This window comes from Mustela lutreola, chromosome 3 (genome assembly GCF_030435805.1).
Source record: "Mustela lutreola isolate mMusLut2 chromosome 3, mMusLut2.pri, whole genome shotgun sequence".
In the NCBI taxonomy this organism is placed as follows: domain Eukaryota; kingdom Metazoa; phylum Chordata; class Mammalia; order Carnivora; family Mustelidae; genus Mustela; species Mustela lutreola.
This window is the reverse complement of record NC_081292.1, coordinates 134194333-134214580: the sequence shown is the minus strand read 5'-3', so window position 1 is coordinate 134214580 and position 20248 is coordinate 134194333. Positions and strand designations below refer to the sequence as shown.

General features: G+C 34.7%; 1 protein-coding gene across 1 annotated transcript in view; it reads left to right on the top strand.

Annotated features, from left to right (window-relative positions):
• Positions 1–2894: 2894 nt before the first annotated feature.
• The window catches only part of PPP1R1C (protein phosphatase 1 regulatory inhibitor subunit 1C), a 116399-nt gene continuing 99045 nt past the window's right edge, over positions 2895–20248 (top strand). The window contains exons 1-2 of the mRNA XM_059168939.1: positions 2895–3014; positions 4604–4664. Coding sequence (XP_059024922.1) covers positions 2934–3014; positions 4604–4664 — 142 coding nt within the window. The 5' untranslated portion in view covers positions 2895–2933. The remainder of the gene's footprint in view (positions 3015–4603; positions 4665–20248) is intronic.

Below are 20248 nucleotides of genomic sequence, written 5' to 3'. Positions count from 1 at the left end.
AGGCTAGGCTTTAGGCAAAACCACTAGCATTTGAATCCTGTTTCTGCCACATATTAGCTGGATAACCTTGGGCAAATTACCTAAATTCTTTGGTTTTCTTCATTGTAAATTAAAAATGAGGATAGCATTAGTATTTACCTCAAAGGGTTATTATGAATATTAAATAAATTAATACAGATAAAGCACTTAAAACAGCACCAGGCACAGGGTAAATGTTATGTAAGTGTTCGCTATTATTATTTTCTCTAATGAAAATAAGGAAGGAAAAAATGTACACATGATATTTAGTATAACCATATTGCTCATGTAAGCACATTAAAATGTCTGATTATTTCAAATTTAAGTTGCATTTAACTGATTCTTGGAATAACAATTTAGCTTGGAAAAGACCTCAAACATCTTCTAACACAATTTTTCTTCCAGTGCCATAGCAAAAGGTCTGGCATAGAATAGATGCACTATCTATTCAATAAATATGCATCATGTGAATGGGTGACATTGCAAAATGCTAAACAGAAAAGACAAACTGGTAATTATTATACCAAGTAGAAGTATGTTGGGTACTTTGGAAACACAGAAAAGGTGAGTAGTCTCAACCCTCTGTGGATAGAAGTAAATCCATAAAATCTACTTAGAGGCTACAAAACTCAGCTGAGTCTGAATGATGCACAAGAGTTCATACAGTGAAGAAGAAATTTAAAGGGTCTAGAAAGTTCTTTAATGATACAATTTCTGGTCAAACTATTCAAAATAGGGCAATTAGTAAATGAGAATGATTTTATTGCTATTTATACCATAATGTGTACTGGAATTGCACTTTATCAACCAGTGTTCTAACTGGTATCAAATTATTCCAAACAGGCAGGGTTTCCTATTAATTCAGATAAAATATATATCTTCAAGCCTTTTGAAAAGTCTAGTTTAAAGAAAAATAATAATTATCTTTTACTGAGTAGTTATCATGTACTGCCCTTATAATGAACTCTTATAAGAAATTAATTCATCTAAACCTCCCAGGAAGAAAGTTCTTTTACCGCCAAGTTGATAAACTGAGTTAGTAGCAGAACTGAGGTTTGAACTCAAGGCTGTCAAGTACATGCTCTAAATTACTACACTAAGCAAACTTTTGGATTGATTACTCACTAGAAATACTGTCTTGTTTTTCTTTTGTGTAATTTGAGGAAATATTCAGAAAAGTTATTACATTAATGATACTGATTCAGGTTTCATGCTGGGACTTTTATAAAATGTTACACAAAATGTAATTTTTAAGTTTCCTTTCAACACTATAAGGATGAGCACATCACAAGATGTCTTGCTGGTCAGCACTGTTCTCCAACTGAAAGTGCTTTCACATCCACATCTTCATTTGCTTTTCCCCTAGTGGGTATAGAAAACTACTTGAATAATGCATATTACTTTCCATATTCTTTCAACAGAACATTGTATACTTAAATCACTAAGATGGATTCCTGGTGTGGACTCAGAATTTAAACAAAAGACAGAAAACCTCATTTGTAAAAACCTGGAACAATATTCAATATCTAAATACATTCTATGAATCTAAAAACATATCAAAAACCTAGTATTCTTCAAACAAAGTCTTTCAAATAAGAAAGCAGAGCACTCAAGTTCTTTCTCTCATTAAACAGCTTCATTTTCAGGCTTCCTTCCCAAAAGGAGCTGAATGCAGGAAGGCCATTTGAGTCTGCTGTTGCCTCCCCTTGGATATTAACAGTGTGGAGATCCAGCCACTGTCTCCCTCCTTCACCACTAGCCAGTATGGCCATCATCCTCTATCATTCTGGAGATAACCCTTTTTTTATGCTTTTTTTCAAGTTCTTTACTGTACACACATCTCCACTACTGATAATAAATCACAATGTTGGATATCATTAGGTTTCACTGATGTTTTCTAGTCACTTCTGTATCCTTCCGAATCAGAGGATATAACTGGCTCCACCAGGAAATGAAATAGAGGTCATTACAGCAGCAGTGACTTTCAAGCTGTTTGCTAAATTTAGCTGTCCAATACTTTCCACTCTAATGAAAACTGTGAACTACAATTACAGAATGCTGGAACAGAACAGGAGCTTAAAGGTCACCAAGTCCAATCCCATCCTTTTTCTGATGAAGATATTGGGGCCTAGACACAGTCTGCAATTTGCTTGAGGACACAGAACTTGTTAATGGTAGAGATGGGACTTGAACTAAAATCTGCTCGGTTCATGGCAGCAGTCTCCTTACTATACCACAAATGCTCTGCTTCCCATGGTCAGTTTTACCTAACCAGATCTCACAGCATAAATATATCTGATATTATTGGTTGCAACTTATCTTCTGTGGCCATTCATCAATTTGGTGGCTGAATGTGAAATGGCAAAGGTGTCTGACTTAAAAGTCGCTACAAGAGAAATGAAATTATTTCATACCAAACCCTGCCCCCAACTCTAAAAACTTCCTGCTTTATGTTCATCAATAATGAATGGCCCATCCCTGCAATACTCAGAGGGAGCTTACATTGCACTTTTGAGCAGCCGGTTAGTAATGTACAGTGGATAGAGCCTTTCTTTCAAATCCCAGGGCAGCAGGTCCTTCAAGGCTAGCATTGCATTTTCAATTAGCTGCTGAGTGAATCCTTGGCATGTGTATTAGTGAAGAAGCACACAATTAGCTTATTGTTCCTTTCTGTATTGTGCTGAGAGGTTCCAAGAGATTGGTGGAGGAACAAGCAAGCCAGGCATCACTGTGGAGTTGAAGAAGGGATTTACTCAGACCTCGGCATCTTCACTTGCTCCTCTGGAATTACAGCTATTTATTACAAAGGGCCCTGTGTGGCTGGGTGGAGTGTGCCTGAGGAAACACATCCTGGACACCACCTGGGGCTAGTCCTTCTGAGCTCTTCCAGTCTCTGACTAATTCTCGTCATTATCATGGAGCCCAACAGTCCCAAAAAGATACAATTTGCTGTGCCTTTATTCCAGAGTCAGATTGCACCTGAAGCGGCAGAGCAGGTAGGTGAAATTGGGTGGGGAGCAATTCCTGTATATAAGGTAATACAGACATACATTCTTATTAATTGAAAGCTTCTCTACCTTGAATTTGTTTGACTTTGTGACTTTCCAAGATATATGATTGAGAAATAAGTTGGTTTCCATATGGCACTTGTATTTGAGTTGCATTGAGGGACCTATTGGCAAAAATGTACCACTTCATGTGATAAAAAATTAACACCCATTAGAGAAAAAAAATGAGTATATTAGTGATTTAGATTTGGATCCAAAAACCTGTTTGTTTTTCATTATTTATGAAATTAAAAAGATTCATTTAACAATGAAAACATTAAACCTTGGAATAATTTCAGATTATAGGGTTAATATTTTATAATGTTTTTCATCATATATTCAAAGGAGTAATTATAAGTATGTGTAATATATGATAGACTTTGTTGATGGTATGTATAATTTAAAAGACATTTTATGCAGATATTAAAATAGTATTAAACATTTCCTGGTATCCTTTTCTATGTCTAATTTATCTATATTTCTGTATTTCTATCTCTCTCTTTTATGTAGAATTATTTTACATCTGTATCACCTTTCATATTCAGATTTACTTAGACTCCTGATGCAATGGAACCACTTAAGAGACCATTTGTGGTAAAATTACAACAGCAGGGAGGCAAAAGCAGAAAAAAATTACAGGGTCATCATTCTAATTCATTAATTTCTTACAACCTAAATTATCATTGAATTCTCTTCCAAATATTTTATATGAAGTCTTAAAAATAATTACTCAGTCTGAGACTCATAACTTTCTAGGATGTTTTGATAATCTGAAATAGATTCTCTCAGACAAGGCCAAATAAACATGATAGACTTCATGTATTTATGTTGAATGGGACATCAGTTCTGTCCTGGACAAAATGTCATTGGCAAATTTTTATCCTCTATCCTACTGACATGTATTTTAAGAATTTACCTATATATTTAAGAAATCAAGAATACCTTAGAAAGTCTAATCATAATATGCTCCTGTAATTCTTAAAGTAAGAAAAACAAATCCCATATCAAACCTATTAATTTTAAATGAATTACTCTCCTAAAATCCATACTCATTCTTTATTTGTCCTAAAGATGTTACTAGAAAATAAGAAAAGCTTATATTAATTGAAATGAAGAGCTCATGCTGTTAAATTTAACCTGCTAGAAATTTTAAGTTTTCTGAGCTTCTCTTAACCTGTTTAGAAATAACGATAATGGATCTTAAAGGCATCATCATTATGGGGTTCCAAGAGAGCCATTAAAACGAGCAAGTCATCCTTGTACCTATACTGCACATTAGTTCAGTGGCATCATTTGATTATATACAACTTCCTTTTTTGTGGAAAAGTAGCTTTTTTGGTCAACAAAGGTGATACTAATATCTGAAAGTTCTACTCTCTGGCTTTCTGTAATTCAAGACAGTGAGCACCTACTGTGTGCCTTCCAGAAATCTGCTTGTTCATGTTGGGAAAAGTTGAGGATAGACTGGTTCTGCAAGCTGTAAACTTGGGGCAGTGTCGGACTCTCACTGACCTTAGTGGGGCCTTTGTTGTTCACAGATCAGAAAAAGAAGACCTACACCAGCATCCCTTGTGATTCTCAATGAACATAATCCTCCAGGTAAAGAAGCATGATGTCTTTGCACTGACAGAACAGAGTTGTTTGAAGAACATCAGAGAGTATGTCATTGCCAAAAGATTTCGATTTAGGATGATAGTCCTAATCTAACAAGCTAGTATATAAAAATGGATCACAAACAAAATCAGAAATACAGAAACAGTCTCGGTCAACAGTCTGCTTTTCCTTTAGAATGACACAATGGTGATGATATGCTATAAAATGATCTGTTGTTTATACAGAGTCCGATTCAGTGCTTATTAATGAGGATGGTGGAAAGTTGTTTAATTAGGTTCCAAATCTCAAATTATAGTCCAAGAGATGCTTGTATCTCTACAGAGCAGGTGTTTTTAGTTATGAAAGCTTGTCATGGGGGTGGGCAATAAGCTAGCACTAGCTACAGCTTTGTTGCTGATGTCATGTCTGAATAATGCAATTGACAAGGAACGAGATCAATTTTCAGCACTGCCCATTTGAGAGTCATTCTGAAGGGTTGCATCCATTTGTTGAGGTTTTACTTTCCATTTCCTGTAAAAAGTAAAGCTGCCTTATTTCTGATAAATGACTGTGATCTGCAATACACAAACATTATTTACTTATTGAATGGAAGTGATTTTTAGCTCACATTTAAGTGCTGTTTCTAGAAATACAAGTAAGATAGCAAAGGTCATAGCATTAATTTGAACACAGGCGGGACTTGGTATTGGGTTTTTTACAGGTCTAAACAATACGGGTAGAGAGAAGTAATTTGAATAATAGAAACATAATAAGTCTAAGTACAGGCTGTAGCGAATAATCTGTTTTAAGAATACCAAGGCAAAATAGTTTTTGATTTTTTTCAAATTCTTTTCTAATTAGAGAAGCATACATAAGAAAGTAAAATTCTAATAGAATATTCATCATTGAGTCTACATCCAGGAAGGTGTTCAGTTGATGGGAAACCAAGGCAAATTTACTCCTGATGAAAATAGGATTTGTTTCTATTTCTATTTCTTTAAAGTGCTATAGCATTTAAAAATCATTTTCAAATGTATTATCATAATAAATGTTAACTTATTTTGGTTTAAAAAGAGGTGCAAATGGTAAGTACTTATAGTTTACAAATAGTCATAATACTAAAATCTTCTGGGGCATCTGGGTGATTCAGTCAGTTATGTATCCAACTCTTGATTTTGGCTCAGGTCATGATCTTAGGGTAATGAGATGGAGCCCTGTGTCTGAATCCACACTAGGTGTGGAGCCTGCTTAATACTCTCTCTTCTTCTCCCTCTGCCCCTCTCTGCCTCCTCCTCTTAAAAATAAATAAATAAATAAATAAATAATAGAAAAATAAAATCTTCTTAGATTGGAAGTGATTTTATGGCAATTTTCCATCACTGTCCTTGCTCATGGCATGCAACTTTTCCACAATATCCTAGACTTATTTCCCTGTAAGTCAGCCTTAAAAGGTGTTGTCCAACTTGATTTCTAAGTGTCCTGCTACATATACTAATACTGTTTGAATATGGCAAAGTTATGTAAATGACCCTTGCGGCTCTCATTCAAGCCCCCAAATTAGTAACTAATATTTTCTGAAAGCCAACTATGTGCTTATAGATGAGAAAAAGAAGTATTAGAATGGTCAAGTAATTTTGGTGAAAGTTACTCCACTATAAATGACTGATTATACAGACAAACTCAGATAATTCTGACTCTAAACCCTGTGCATTTTCTACGGCACTATGCTGGTCCTGAAAATTTCAGTTTGCATAACATAGTAAATCCTCTGTAAATGGGATTAGACTTTCAGGCCCTACTGACAAGCAAATCCAAACTTAAATAAATATTCTGTCTATACCACTAAATTTAGTAGATTAAGAATTATACTTAGGTATCTCTGCAAATCAAATTTAGATTTTCTCTAGAAATCTTTTTCTTACCAGAACTCCTAATCACTAGATGGCATTGTTCTATTTCCCTTATTGACTCCATACTTCTCTTCTAAAACACCAGTGGAGAGAACTTAGATGCAAATAGCATCTCACAGAGAATTGTGTCATTTTAGTAATGTGACCTCCCTTCATCTTCATCCTCTTTTTGGAAACCAGAATAATTTAGAAGGGACTGATTAGCCCTTGCCTATGTATAGCAATGTGTATAACAAACAGGGATTTCTGGACTAATGGTAGGTTCTTGCAGGAAAAAAAAAAAAAAAATCAAACACTTCCATAGCTTCCCAAGTAAAAATGATCTAGAACCATGATTATTGGAGAAATAAATGAAAGAACCAAACAAACCAACCAAACAGTAACCAAACCCCACAGTGAACCAAACCAAACCTAAATACAAGTCTCCATATCCATTTGGTCTTAGTTGGATAAAGGACAACATCTCCAAGCTTTATTTTCTCATCTATAATGTGGAGATAATGTCCATCATTTCTACTTCACAGGGTTGCTAAAATGGTTTAAAGAATTAATTTGAATACCCCTTGAAAACTGTAAAGTGAAAAGTTAGGTGTCATTGGCTGATGTGTTCTGGAAGACAACCTTTGCATGTAATATTTAAATGTTAACATAAGAGTAAGTTTTTTCATAACCTCACTTGTATTTAGTACTTATGACTGACCCAAAAATTCTTTGTTCCAAATATTACCTGAACATTCTCTACTAAACAAAACAAAAATAACAGTAACAACAAAAACCTCAAGTGTTAAATGACCTTTTTTAAGCAATTATTTATTCTAGCCCTAAAAGCAATATGTTCTTTAACAAATAACAATTGTGTACAGCTCTAAATCCTAGTGAATTAAATAAATCTCTTCAATTTTACTAAAATTCCCCACAAAATAACTGAGTGTTCTTAGAAGCACCTGTCATTAATGCTGTTTAAAATTCAAATCCCTGAAAATCTTTATTTCCAATTAATGTAGCAAAGAAAATTAAATTTTCTATTATATCATATAGAGACATATTTAACAAACCCTTCTAATTCATTTAAAGAGATATGTATCTTATAATCACTGTTAAATGAATTAAACATATCACCACTTCCTCATAACAAGGAGATAGATCATACATATCTTCTCTTTTTTTAAAAAAAACCTTTCCTGGAGTTTGCAGAAACAGTCAGTTATAAAAGTATGTGAAAGACTGGTCTGCTCTTAGATTCAGAAAAACATATGCAGGGGCGCCTGTGTGGCTCAGTGGGTTAAGCTTCTGCCTTTGGCTCAGGTCATGATCTCAGGGCCCTGAGACCCTGCTTCCCCCTCTCTATCTGCCTGCTGCTCTGCCTACCTGTGATCTCTTTCTCTCAAATAAATAAAATCTTAAAAAAAAAGAAAGGAAAAATATAGGCATTGTTTATATTTGATAGAGGAGAAATAGAATAGAAAGATATGTTAACTTGTACATCCAGACTGTTTGTTTGCTCGTTGATCTATGCAAGTCTAAACACATAGATGAGATAGGCATTTGATTAGCAGGATTTCAGGGGCAGCAAAATGTGCCCTCAGTCCTTTTCTATCCAATGGCCCAGAATTCTCAGCAGCAGAAGCATTAAGGAAACAGATACACAACCCATTTAGGATACATCACCCTTGGCATAGGTTAACAACCATAACTTAACTCAAAACAATGGGAAGCAGAACTAAAATTTTGAATTGAAGTCATCATGCCTGAAAAAAATTTAATAGCAAAGGGTGTGTCTTTATGGTGGAAAGAGCAGAAACTAGATGTTTGCTTCTAGGAATGACTGTAAAGAGCCAGATGGCAGTAAAAAGAGACTTGAAGCCTGACCTGTAAAGGTAGAAAAGCACCAAAGAAAAATTTCAACTTTTTCAAATATTTTCTGGGGCTAATGGTGTGAGTAACCTTGTAGAAAACTGCTTATTTTTCTGTATTTTCAATTCATCTTCTGATTAAGGGCCTATTTATAATGAGCTCTCTGAGGTTACACTGTAGAGCTTCCTTGTCTATTCTTATATTGGGTGCTGTTCCCTTTAACTCTTATATTGTCTGGAGTTAACTGGTTTGGTTTCTGTATTTTTATTTAGAGGAATACATACAAATCCTCTCTATTTAGAAATATAGATGCAGTTCTCTATATATAGAAGTAAGGATGCAAAATATAGATGCCAACTTCTGCAATTTTTTTTTTTTTTAAAGATTTTATTTATTTACTTGAGAGAGAGACAGTGAGATAGAGCATTAACGAGGAGAAGGTCAGAGAGAGAAGCAGACTCCCCATGGAGCTGGGAGCCTGATGCGGGACTCGATCCCAGGACTCCAGGATCATGACCTGAGCCGAAGGCAGTCGTCCAACCAACTGAGCCACCCAGGTGTCCCCAACTTCTGCAATTTACTTCATTAAATTTCTAGATTTACTTAAACATTATTTGTCTTTAAGTAGATTTACGAGAAGACTGTATATTTGGCTAACAGTCTTATAAATCTAGAATTGAAAGAACTTTAAAAAGTACCTAATCTAACCACACATCTTTGTGAAAGATACAAAAATCAACCCAAGTACATGAAACTTGCTCCACTTTGTATATCTCAAAGAGGAATCCGTAATTAACCCTACTTTTCAATTCCAGATCAATTACTTTTAGATGTTAGAAAATAGTTTTATCAAACTTGGGCAATATCCTCACTTTATTCTAAAATAATTTCTTATTTACTCTCCTCCATAAAAGTTAATTTACCCACCTCTTCAAATACAAAAAATAATACTTTATTATTTCTGTTTCTAAATAGAATACTCCTAGTCTCTGTAAGAGCCTTAATGAACTCTATCCAAATTCTCTTTGTTTCTTGGCATTGGAACCCAGAGCTAGGCATGGTCTTTCAGTAAAAAGCCATTCTAGGCCTTCTGAGTATTAAAGTTTGTGAAATTCATTCTCTTTCACTTACTTTAAGCAGAGACAATATGGTTACAATTAAGTTTAATGGAGCTGATGCCTATTATGCATGAGTGAACTGTAAGAGGCCTGGAGCTTAGTGACGTTTTAGGTAAGTACCCAGAAGTTTTGGTGCCATTTAAAAGTTTATTGTACATCTAAAAAGTGGGACCAGAAATACAAAGTAAAATAGTTTTCTGGGGCTTTTTATTGAACTTCCTATCACAGACGACTTTTAGGGAGACTGACTTTCTCTTTGACACTTTTGGCTTTAAACATTCTTGGAAATGAGGCATAAAAACAAAAGCATTTTCTCACATAGGTGAGGATCCTAAATATTAATATAAGACATAGGAATTAAATATCACACTTTCTCTGTTCAACCTTGAGGTAGTAAGATAGTAAGTCTGCTCAGTAGAGAGAACTGGGTATCCCAATTGATTGGGCTGTTTGACTCCACAGACTGAAAAAGCCACAATCCATTCTGGATGTAGCATATGAGTTTCTTACATTTTAGGACTGACACTAAATTAACTAATGAGATTCTTGAAAGCTCTGTATTGATAGCCCTGAGAAATTAAGGTAATAGCTAGAAAACATTGCTGGACTGAGGTTGAGTTGTTCAAAATAGAGGGGCTCCAGAAAGTTCTGATGATGGGAGGTTTTGCAAGGTCAACAAAATTAAAGTGGAGATTTATTTCCAGTGTTAGGACATTCGTATACACACAATCTCTTATCATGGAGACCCTCTGTTTGATTTATAGTCAAAGGCAAAAGGTACCCTGAGTGCAAGCTCCAGAATTACAGAGGATTTTCCTGGAACTTAAGGATAGGTAAGAAATCATCAATCCTATACCTGAGGTGCCTGTCACCTCCAAGGACCTCCAATCAAAGGCACTCAAATAAAAACTGTGAGGGACTCACAATCCATACAGTTTTGTTTCATTCTCAGTTTTCTTCTCTTCTGTGGGGATGTTGTTGTAATTCATTCTGATCTGCAATCCTTGTTGTTTATTCAGCATTTATTTTGCTTTTTCACTATTAATGGCAATATAAAACAAAGAAAAGCCCAATATTGGAAGATTACTTAGGAGTTAACTGTTATTAATTTCTAAGGAATTTCCAGAAAAGCCATTTTTTCCCCAGTATTTATTTCTATGAGTTATTGAATGCCAAACCATGCTGAATGATTTACACACAAGTGACGCATGTGGCTTTCAGAGATTCATGTACCTCACAATTGATTGACTTATTTTCCCATAAATACTCAATCTGTGCAGCCAAGTAGCCCATTCAGTCAGAATAGCTGTGAGCCAAAGATGAGGTTCCAGTTCTGAGTAATGCCAAGGTTTGCTATACTATAAGTATTCAAAGGCACTAGCATATTCTTCAAATCAAATGAAAGAAAAAATGAAAGGGCAAATCATTAAACTTGTTTATTTCAGCAAAATTAATACTTCTGCTCATTTTGAATAATAATACACACTGCTTATTTTTTATGTTGATTTTAATAAGAAATAACTTAGTGGAATATGACAGAAGGATGGTAGGGATCGATTCACTTCATTTTTCTTGTTCTCTGCCTACTTGTGGGGGATACTGCAGATGAAAATAACAAGGAGGTACTTTTGCATGATGTAAAGAGACAATGTTGGTAGCAGGTAAAGCACTGGCTTTGGAGTAATACATGTGTTTGAATCTCAGCTTTGCCAGATACTGGCGGTGAGACATTGAATGTACAGTTAACCCCTATGGGTTCAGTTTCCTCTATTCGTAAGGGGGATATTGAGGTGTGAGAAAATACTTAGCACAGTGCCTGCAACCAAGCAGATGCTAAAGACTTAAGACCTCCTGCATCATTATACCCATGCTGAGAAATGCTGTGTTCTCCTAAAATGTATATTTCTTATCAGAAGATGACCCAGTTCCTTTCCAGTTCTGGCTGTCATGTCAGACACTGTCAGTTATCCTCAAGAAATGGGGGTTCTCAATAAGAGAGAAGGTATATCATATCTCCTATTTCATCAGGATAAGAAAACACAATCATGGAATAATTATGTATCTTATATTGTGATATTTGTCCAACAGAGCGTGTCTTACTTACAAAAGAAGTTTCCATGAAATATGAGTCCCTTAAAATTTTCTTTAAAAAAAAAAAAAGCAAGCTATCAGGGTACCTGAGTGGCTCAATCAGTTAAGCGTCCAACTCTTGATTTCAGCTCAGGTCATGATCTCAGGGTCCTGAGATCAAGCCCTGTGTTGGGCTCAGTATGGAGTGTGCTTGTCCCTCTTCCTCTGCTCCTCCCCCGCTTGCTCTCTCTCTCAAATAAATAAATAAAATCTTAAAAAAAAAAAAAAGCTACTAATGACTATAAAGTTACAAAAAGCAATAGAGGGACGCCTGGGTGGCTCAGTTGGTTAAGCAGCTGCCTTCGGCTCAGGTCATGATCCCAGGGTCCTGGGATCGAGTCCCACATCAGGCTCCTTGCTCGGCAGAGAGCCTGCTTCTCCCTCTGCCTCTGCCTGCCTCTTTGTCTGCCTGGGCTCACTCTCTCTCTCTCCCTCTGTCTCTGGCAAATAAATAAATAAAATCTTAAAAAAACAACAACAACAATAGAGATCTTTGTAGATTTGTATTTGACCAAAAATGAAATCCATATTCTAATAGTATATGATTATTGAGGATAAAAATATTCCACAGATATCTATCAAACACTCACTGATTGCTCACATTTATTTCCACTCCATTTGTTCTTACTTCCTTCCATATACCATCCATATTTTGGCAAAGCTTTCTTTTTCTAGTTCCTTCTTTTAGTTCCTTTGCCAGATCTTAAAGCTTAGTCTAGACAGGCTCATTTGTGTAAATTAGTCTCCATCTTTTCCATCAATTTCTCTTACTTAAACTGCAGCATGAAACTCACTTAAATCTCAAAAATTTTCCATGACTAGTTTCATCCATTGTCTGGCATTTTTATTCCAATACTGTCTTCCCACTTACAACTCTCAAAGCTATGTATTGGTTTATATATTCAATACAATTCAATAAACATTTATTGAGTACTTATTCTCAATGTCATTTAGACAATGGAGAATAGTATGTCTACATGAAGCAGGATACAATTGTAAATGACAGAAATATCAACTGCTTAGACCATGGTAAGATTAATTCTGGCCAAGACATAGAGGAAATTATTTCCCATGTTACTAATCTATAAAGCATTTGTATGACCTACTTTGATCTTAGGGCTTTAAACTTTAAGGACTGGGTCAGAGCTAAAATTCTACTATTTATTCCAAACTAGTATAATAGAGATATCTACTCAAACTAGCAGACTGAGCATCTAATTGAGTAGATGTTAGATGCCCATGAGCTATTCAATTTAAAAGATTAAAAAAGGTCCTCAAACCAATGGCAATCTATTTTCTTGGGTACTTACTCTGATTAGGATACAGTTAGCCACTCCTAACACCTGTTTTATCTTCTAGGAGATAAAACAGATAAGTCACTCTCTCTGCACTCATGGAGAAAGCTACCTGAGACATTTATAATTTGATACATGTATATTGAGAGTAGAATCAACAGCATAAAAAATATAAAATGTATTTCAAAAAATATAAAATGTATTTCAATTCAGTACAGAAATGTCTACATTTTGGTAAATTCAATTATAGAATTATAAAGTACAGTATAAAACCTAGGTGCTTGACAAATGGCAACTATTATTTTGGGGTGGCAGGCACATGGCACTTAGGAGTAGAGAGGCTAGAATCACTCAGGTTTGGATACAGATTTCAGATGGCTGATAGCTGCCTGAAAAGTTTACCCCAGGAAAGTGAATTTTCCTCCAGGAAGCTGGATTCAAGTGGCTCTGAAATGTCGGTTTCTTTTTTTAACACTACTATGTTTCACTAAATATAAAATATATTCATTAGAAGGCTAACATTTGAATAAGTAGAAGTACATTTTTGTATCTTCAGAATAATACACATATACCACATCATCGTCAGTTTTTAAAGATTTTATTTATTTATTTGACAGAGAGAGAGAGAGAGAGAGAGAGAGATCAGTAGTGGCCAGAGAGGCAGGCAGAGAGGGAGGGGGAAGCAGGCTCCCTGCTGAGCAAGGAACCCGATGCAAGGCTTGATCCCAGGATCCCGGGATTATGACCTGAGCCAAAGTCAGAGGCTTAACCCACTGAGCCATCCAGGCACCCCTCATTGTCAGTTTTTATGGAGAGTTTAAGGACACATTCAGTTTCAAATTTAAGACTGAAAAAGTTATTAACTACTAATTGTTTCTAGTTCATAACTGTATTTAAGACAAACAAAATCAGTGGTACCTGACAACCTCTAATAAAAAAAAAATCTAGCCAACCTGTGTAATGAATAGAGAGGAGTTATTTCTATATTTATTTCAGAATAGTTCCAGAGCAAGCTTCAAACTGTGGGAACTTTTTCCCCCTTTCTCCCACCATTTTCTACCCTTGAGTTCGACCAAGTAGTGATCTGACACTTTTCCAGAAGTTCCAGACACGATTTGGTAGTAGAATTTACCAGGGGATTAAACTAAAATGCCCCCAAGGGCTGAGTCTTTTGTTCTCAGTCCATTTGCTGTCACTGTCTTCTCCATACTCTGTTCCCTTCACGTCTTCCCCAGTATTTCAGGGGCCCCAGGCACATGCTGGAAAATGTTACATCTATTACTGTGAGCTTTCCTTGTGCTGTGGGTAAAAGATAATCTTTGAATTTAACTCAATGATTTTGTAGCACTCACAGTAATTTGATATAGTGACAATTATAGGGCTTAACAAAGCTAATTTGTGATCAAATGGAGATATATTGGCAAGTCTGGTTAGAGTACAATTACAGTTTGACTTTGGCAATAATGCTGAAGAAAAAGTACTATGTAAAATAAGAAAAGCTAGAAAATTTATTTCCTTCCTTCCTCCCTCCCTCTTTCTTTTCTTTCTTTTTCTTCCTTCCTTTATTTTTCTTTTTCTTTCTTCCTTCTTCCCTCCCTCCCTCCCTTTCTCTCTCTCTCCTTCCTTCCTTATCTCTTTCATTCTTTTGTTCATTTGTTCCCTCTTTCTCATACTCTGGGAGAAATTTTCTATCATTATAGGAAACAATTTTTAGAATCAGACTCTGTATATAAATACCTAATGATTTGCTTGTAAAAACAGAACTGAATGCCCAAATGAAGATTGAGAACAACACTTATTTTGGAATTCAATTTTTAGAATAACTTGACTCAAATATTTGACTCAGTGCAACATCATTTCATGCTTTCTTTCCTATTTGAAAATATCAAAATATTATAAAACATATACACAGATTTACATGTACATTAACATGCATATATAAGTCAAATACCCAACTATATGTCCAAATATCATAGGCAATTTATCTGTGTAATAAAATCAACTTCCTGACCTGAATTACAAAAGGCCAGGACCTACTAAAGTATCTAGAAAAGGTTTTTGAACTTGGGTTATAAATGGAATAAAGCTAATAATAATTATTTAAATTTCTAACTCTTTGAATTTAAAACCAACAGATCAGAAACAAATCACAATATTTGAAAAACCATGAACAAAAAACACTGAAATTATGGATTTAAGTGATAAGATTACTATTTTTTAAAATCAAAAGAGCATTTAAAAAATAAGTTACATTTACTAAATATTGATTTAAGACTACCTTCTCTTGTAGGTAGATTTTGTATTTCCATTTTCATAATTCATGAATATAAGAAGTATTATAACTAGATATAAAAAGTGAGTTCTTCCTGCTACCAATGCAAGGCAGTGTCTAGCCAAAATGCGTCATTCAATTTAAAATCAACATTTAAAGGGTGCCTGTGTGGCTCAGTCAGTTAAGCATCTGCCTTCAGCCCAGGTTATGATCCTAGGATTCTGGGATCGAGCCCTACCTCAGGCTCCCTGCTCAGTGGGGAGCATGCTTCTCCTTCTCTCATTCCTCCTGTTTGTGCTTTCTCTCTCTGTCAAGTAAATAAAATATTAAAAAATAAAAAAATTACCATTTTAACACTTAACCGCAGCAGTTATGTTAATAGTATCCCCATTGTTCTACTTGCTGAACTACACAGGCTTGGAGTCACCTTTGACACCTTTCTCTCCCTCTTTGCCCCCTAAATCTAACAATGGCTTTTTTGCTAATTCTATTGTATAAGTTAACTCTATCCCTCTACGTTTTTGTTGCCTCTGCTCAGTCTAGGACATTAATTGCTTTATTCCAAAATCATACAGGAATTTCCAAACTGTTTTTCCATGACTTTAAGACTGGGAAGTGGTCTGTATACAATTGAGCCTAATGTTAAAATCAGTGAACATGGCATGGCTGGGAACCACTGTCTTAGTTTCCAGTTCCATGAAGTTCAGATCATGATAACTCCAACACTGGTTGTGCTGCTGGAATCAAGTGAGATTATGTATGCCAGCAACACTATTGATGGTAGATTTGTTTTTTCTCCACTCTGGCTTGTGTGAGAGACTTTAGCAGACTTAATTATATAATGGGTGATTGACTAGAGCAGCTTTACTTTTGCATAACTGATATGTTATAAGCTGTAATTTGTATCCTATAATTTACCTGTCCAAGCTCTTAATTAGCTATGATAAGGCTCATGAAGAATTCATATATTTAATCATAATCTGCACATCATTCTTATTTCCTGCTTTAAATAAGTCAGTTATTTCCTCCATATTCTATTAATCTTTATTACCTAAATTGTTGATAACTGTACTAAAGTTGAGATTTAGTTAAAGGAAAGAAATATACAGAGAAAAATGAAAATAATTGTGTTAGACTATGGTTAATATTACTACTTTATAATTTCTTTTCTATTGCCTCCTTTATTTTTGGCTGAGGGCTCTAAAACTGAATACAGGAAACTTGCTCATTTGCCATAGGTACTTTCCTACTGAAAATAACTTTTCCATATGTGCAGGAATTTCACATCAAACAGGACAGACTCAGGCTGGATATGCTTTCCAAAGTACTCTAAGGATTATCTACTTTCCTTTCATGGATCCTAAGCACTGCTTACTTAACCCTAATGATTAAAAGGTTTTCAAGAAATAATGCCAAAGACCCACTCACCATCGCACCTCAGTGAAGTAAAATGTCATGAATGATTGAGCTAAAATGGCTCATCTCAAATTCTGCTACAGATAATTTTATTTGATGAACAGCCCAGAACTCCTGATTTTGTCAGCCAATGAAGGGCACATTTTTACACAAGGTCTTGGAGATGACCAAAGATATTTTCATATGCTAGTTCAATGGTTCATAGCCATCATTGAGATCAAGGCAAAAATAAGCTATACTTTTATAAGGACATTTACAGGATAGAAAACATATTCAAGTACATTTTGAAGTATATTTAGGACATAAAAGACAAAAGCAATACCTCAAATCTACAAATAATTTTAAAAACCGTATAAACTTAAAGGCAGGGGCAACAAGTGGTATAATCAGTTGGGCCGCCAACTCTTGGTTTGACTCTATGGTCTGAGGGTGGTGGGATTACCCAGCTCAAGTTCCACTTGCTCATGCTGTCTCTTTCTTTCTCTCTCTTTCCCCCCTCAAGTAAATAAATTAATAAACCTCAAAGGCAAATTTAAAGTGGTTAATAGTAATGTATCTTCCTTTTGGTAGTTTTATAGTTTAGAAAACATAATTTTCACCTCTAATAATATGCTCAACAGCTCTGTGAGATAAATATTATAACCTTCATTCTACAACAGAAGATGATAGGTGAGCTGCTCAAGGTCAAAGAAGCTAGTAAATTAGTAGTCTGAAATTTAAATGAAAGTAATCTACCCAAGGTCAATGCACTTTCCACTACACTAACAATATTTTTCTTTCTCCAAATAAGCAATATACGCTTGTTATTTTACTTCTGTTTTCCTCATGGAAGTAACTATAAGCAAGTTCTTCATTGTAGCTTGGCCAAGTAAGATTCTATTTGTCTGTTTATTTATATTTATTAACTTTAGAGAGAGAGAGAGAGACAGACCGTGGTAGCAGGGGGTAGAGGGAGAGAATCTTGAACAGACTCCTCGCTGAGTGCAGAGCCCAATACGGGGCTCAATCTTCTGACCCTGAGATCAGGACCTGAACCAAAATCTAGAGTTGGACGCTTAACCAATTAAGCCACGCAGGCACCTCAAGTGAGATTCTCTTTGATATAATACAAAATGTACTTCTTTCTATCCCAATGTAAGTGAGTTCATTTTACAGTGGTAATTCTACACCATTTTCTTTTTCTTTGATAATTTATTAGATAAAAGGACCTTAGAGTTACTTATTCTAGATTTTTTTATTATATAAGCAAAAACATAACCAAACAGAAAAACAAATCTCACCCATTATTCCATTCTTAGAGTTACATGCTGTTATTTATTCATGTTTCTGCTTGCCTACCTTTATGCATATACTTACATAAAAAACCATTGTCTTAATTCAAAACATTAGTTGGAAGGCTAATACTTACATTTGGATTGTAGCTGACTCTGACCATGACTGATTTGTATACACAGTGGGATGTCATCTTCCCTTCCTATCTACTGTAGTTCTTCTTATCCTCCTAGACCAAGATCAAACCCCCCTTCCTCCATGAAACCTCCATTTACCACTCCAGCTGGAAGGCTTTACTCCAGTAAAAATAGCAATTTAGTGAGAGGATCCATTAACTCTTTTGCTCTAAATGATTGTCAATGACTTATTCACTTAGTATTATTCTGAAGGAATGGATTATAGAAGTAACAGGTTTTAATGTGAGTCAGAAAAAGAAAGATTGAATCACAAGGCCTTCCATGTGTTATCAGACTTTAGTTAAGTCCTTTATGTGTAGCAGGGCTACAAAATAGGGTTCTGAGGATCTGAGAAAGTAAATTTTAGTAGTAGAAGACTTGGATTGGTTATTTAATTATTTTCATATAGAAATGTTCTGAATTAAGCATGATAGGCAACTAGTGACTGCACATGCAGTTATTTTTGCATAATAATAATTTGAGGACTTCTTGTATCTTATAGGACAATTTAAAGCCTTAGTATGTTTTGTCTAATGACCAGTTTTATTCTTTTGCTGTCTTTAAGTTACTGAAATTGATTTTTAAATGTTAGTAAAATGGTGATGGTGGAAAACTGAATATATAATCAGTTTGACTGCTTTCTTACAAAAGAATGGGAGTTCAAGAGTTCAATTCAATACCATCAAATAGGAGTAATCTATCCCACTGAATGAATATATAATTTCCTTCTATGTTAACTAGGATGTAGGTCCATAAATAGGAGGTAGATTTTCTTTTCATTTCCTTTGAATTATGAAATAAACGTTTTGCCTAGTAATTCCCCTTAAACTATCTCCTTTTTTCAATGATAAGCTACCAGAGAATAGTTAGTAGCCTATAGTCAATATTGAAAATCAAACAGTTCCTTACTTATCAAAAGCATTTAAATTATACCACTTTACCTAAAAAATCCATTTAATTGGTTTGTAAGATTTCTGTATAAGTGGAACTTATGACTGTAAGAAAAATAATTTTAGAGTGGACCTTGTACCTTATTCTTCCTTTCCCTCATTTTTCACACAAGGAATCCACTGAAACAATTTACTTTGGTTCCAGTGAATTATTTGCAAGCGTATCTATACATAGCTTCACATTACAACATTCCAGCTGCTTTTTTTAAATTTTCTGAGTCAGATAAGATTATATTCTATGTATTTCTGTTATCTGGATATTTATTAACATGTCTACCATTATGGATAAACAGCTAGTATGATACATAAAAATGAGTTCATTGCAGGCATCAGCTCCATTTCCTTATTTCTAACCTAGCTTGACATTCTTTTTGACAATTCTTCCAGACATACCACAATTCACTTTCTATGAGATTCTTTTTTACCCCCTTTTAATACTAAGTTTTTCTTTGCAGCAGCTAGAACACAGAATTCCTCTCATTGTCTTTAGAGCTATAGGCTTATATTTCGCTTGAGTAAAAAATCTGAAAAGCTTTAGCAACAAGCTCTTATGAGAACACAGCTTTCTTAGATGTAAAAGAAACCTGAAACTTGGAGATAAATTAAGAAGAAATGAAATATGATTTCTTGCACCAAATTTTACAAATGAATATATGCAAGAAACAAGATAAAACAGAACGTAAAAACAACTTAAAACATAATTTATACGTAAGTGATCAAATTTATTTTATCAATAATGTAATTATGTAATAACAAGTAAGATTTCTTAGAACAGAATACTCAGATTTTGTTTTTTATTAATGTTTTGATGAAAAAAATGACCAAGTCAGCACTGATAACAATTATTTCAAAACTGAAAAATAAAATTACTGTCATTTAAGATTTCTCATTAATATCTTTCATTATCTGCACTGATTTACATGTTTTAAGCACTTCAAATCCAAATTATAAATACACTTGTATCCATACTAATTGCCACCAAACATTTGGTAGTAGGAAGCATATATTAAAAAAGACATGTTTATAAGTTGATCTCAAATATCTGTACATTGTAATTCTCAATTTCTTCTTCTGTAATTTGTAGAACTATTCCACGCAGAGCTATGGTGAAAACAAAAATTAAAACAAAACCCCAACTGCCATCAATCATCCTGTTGGGAAATGGTTCATCTGTATTTTCTCCCAGAAGCCAAGCAA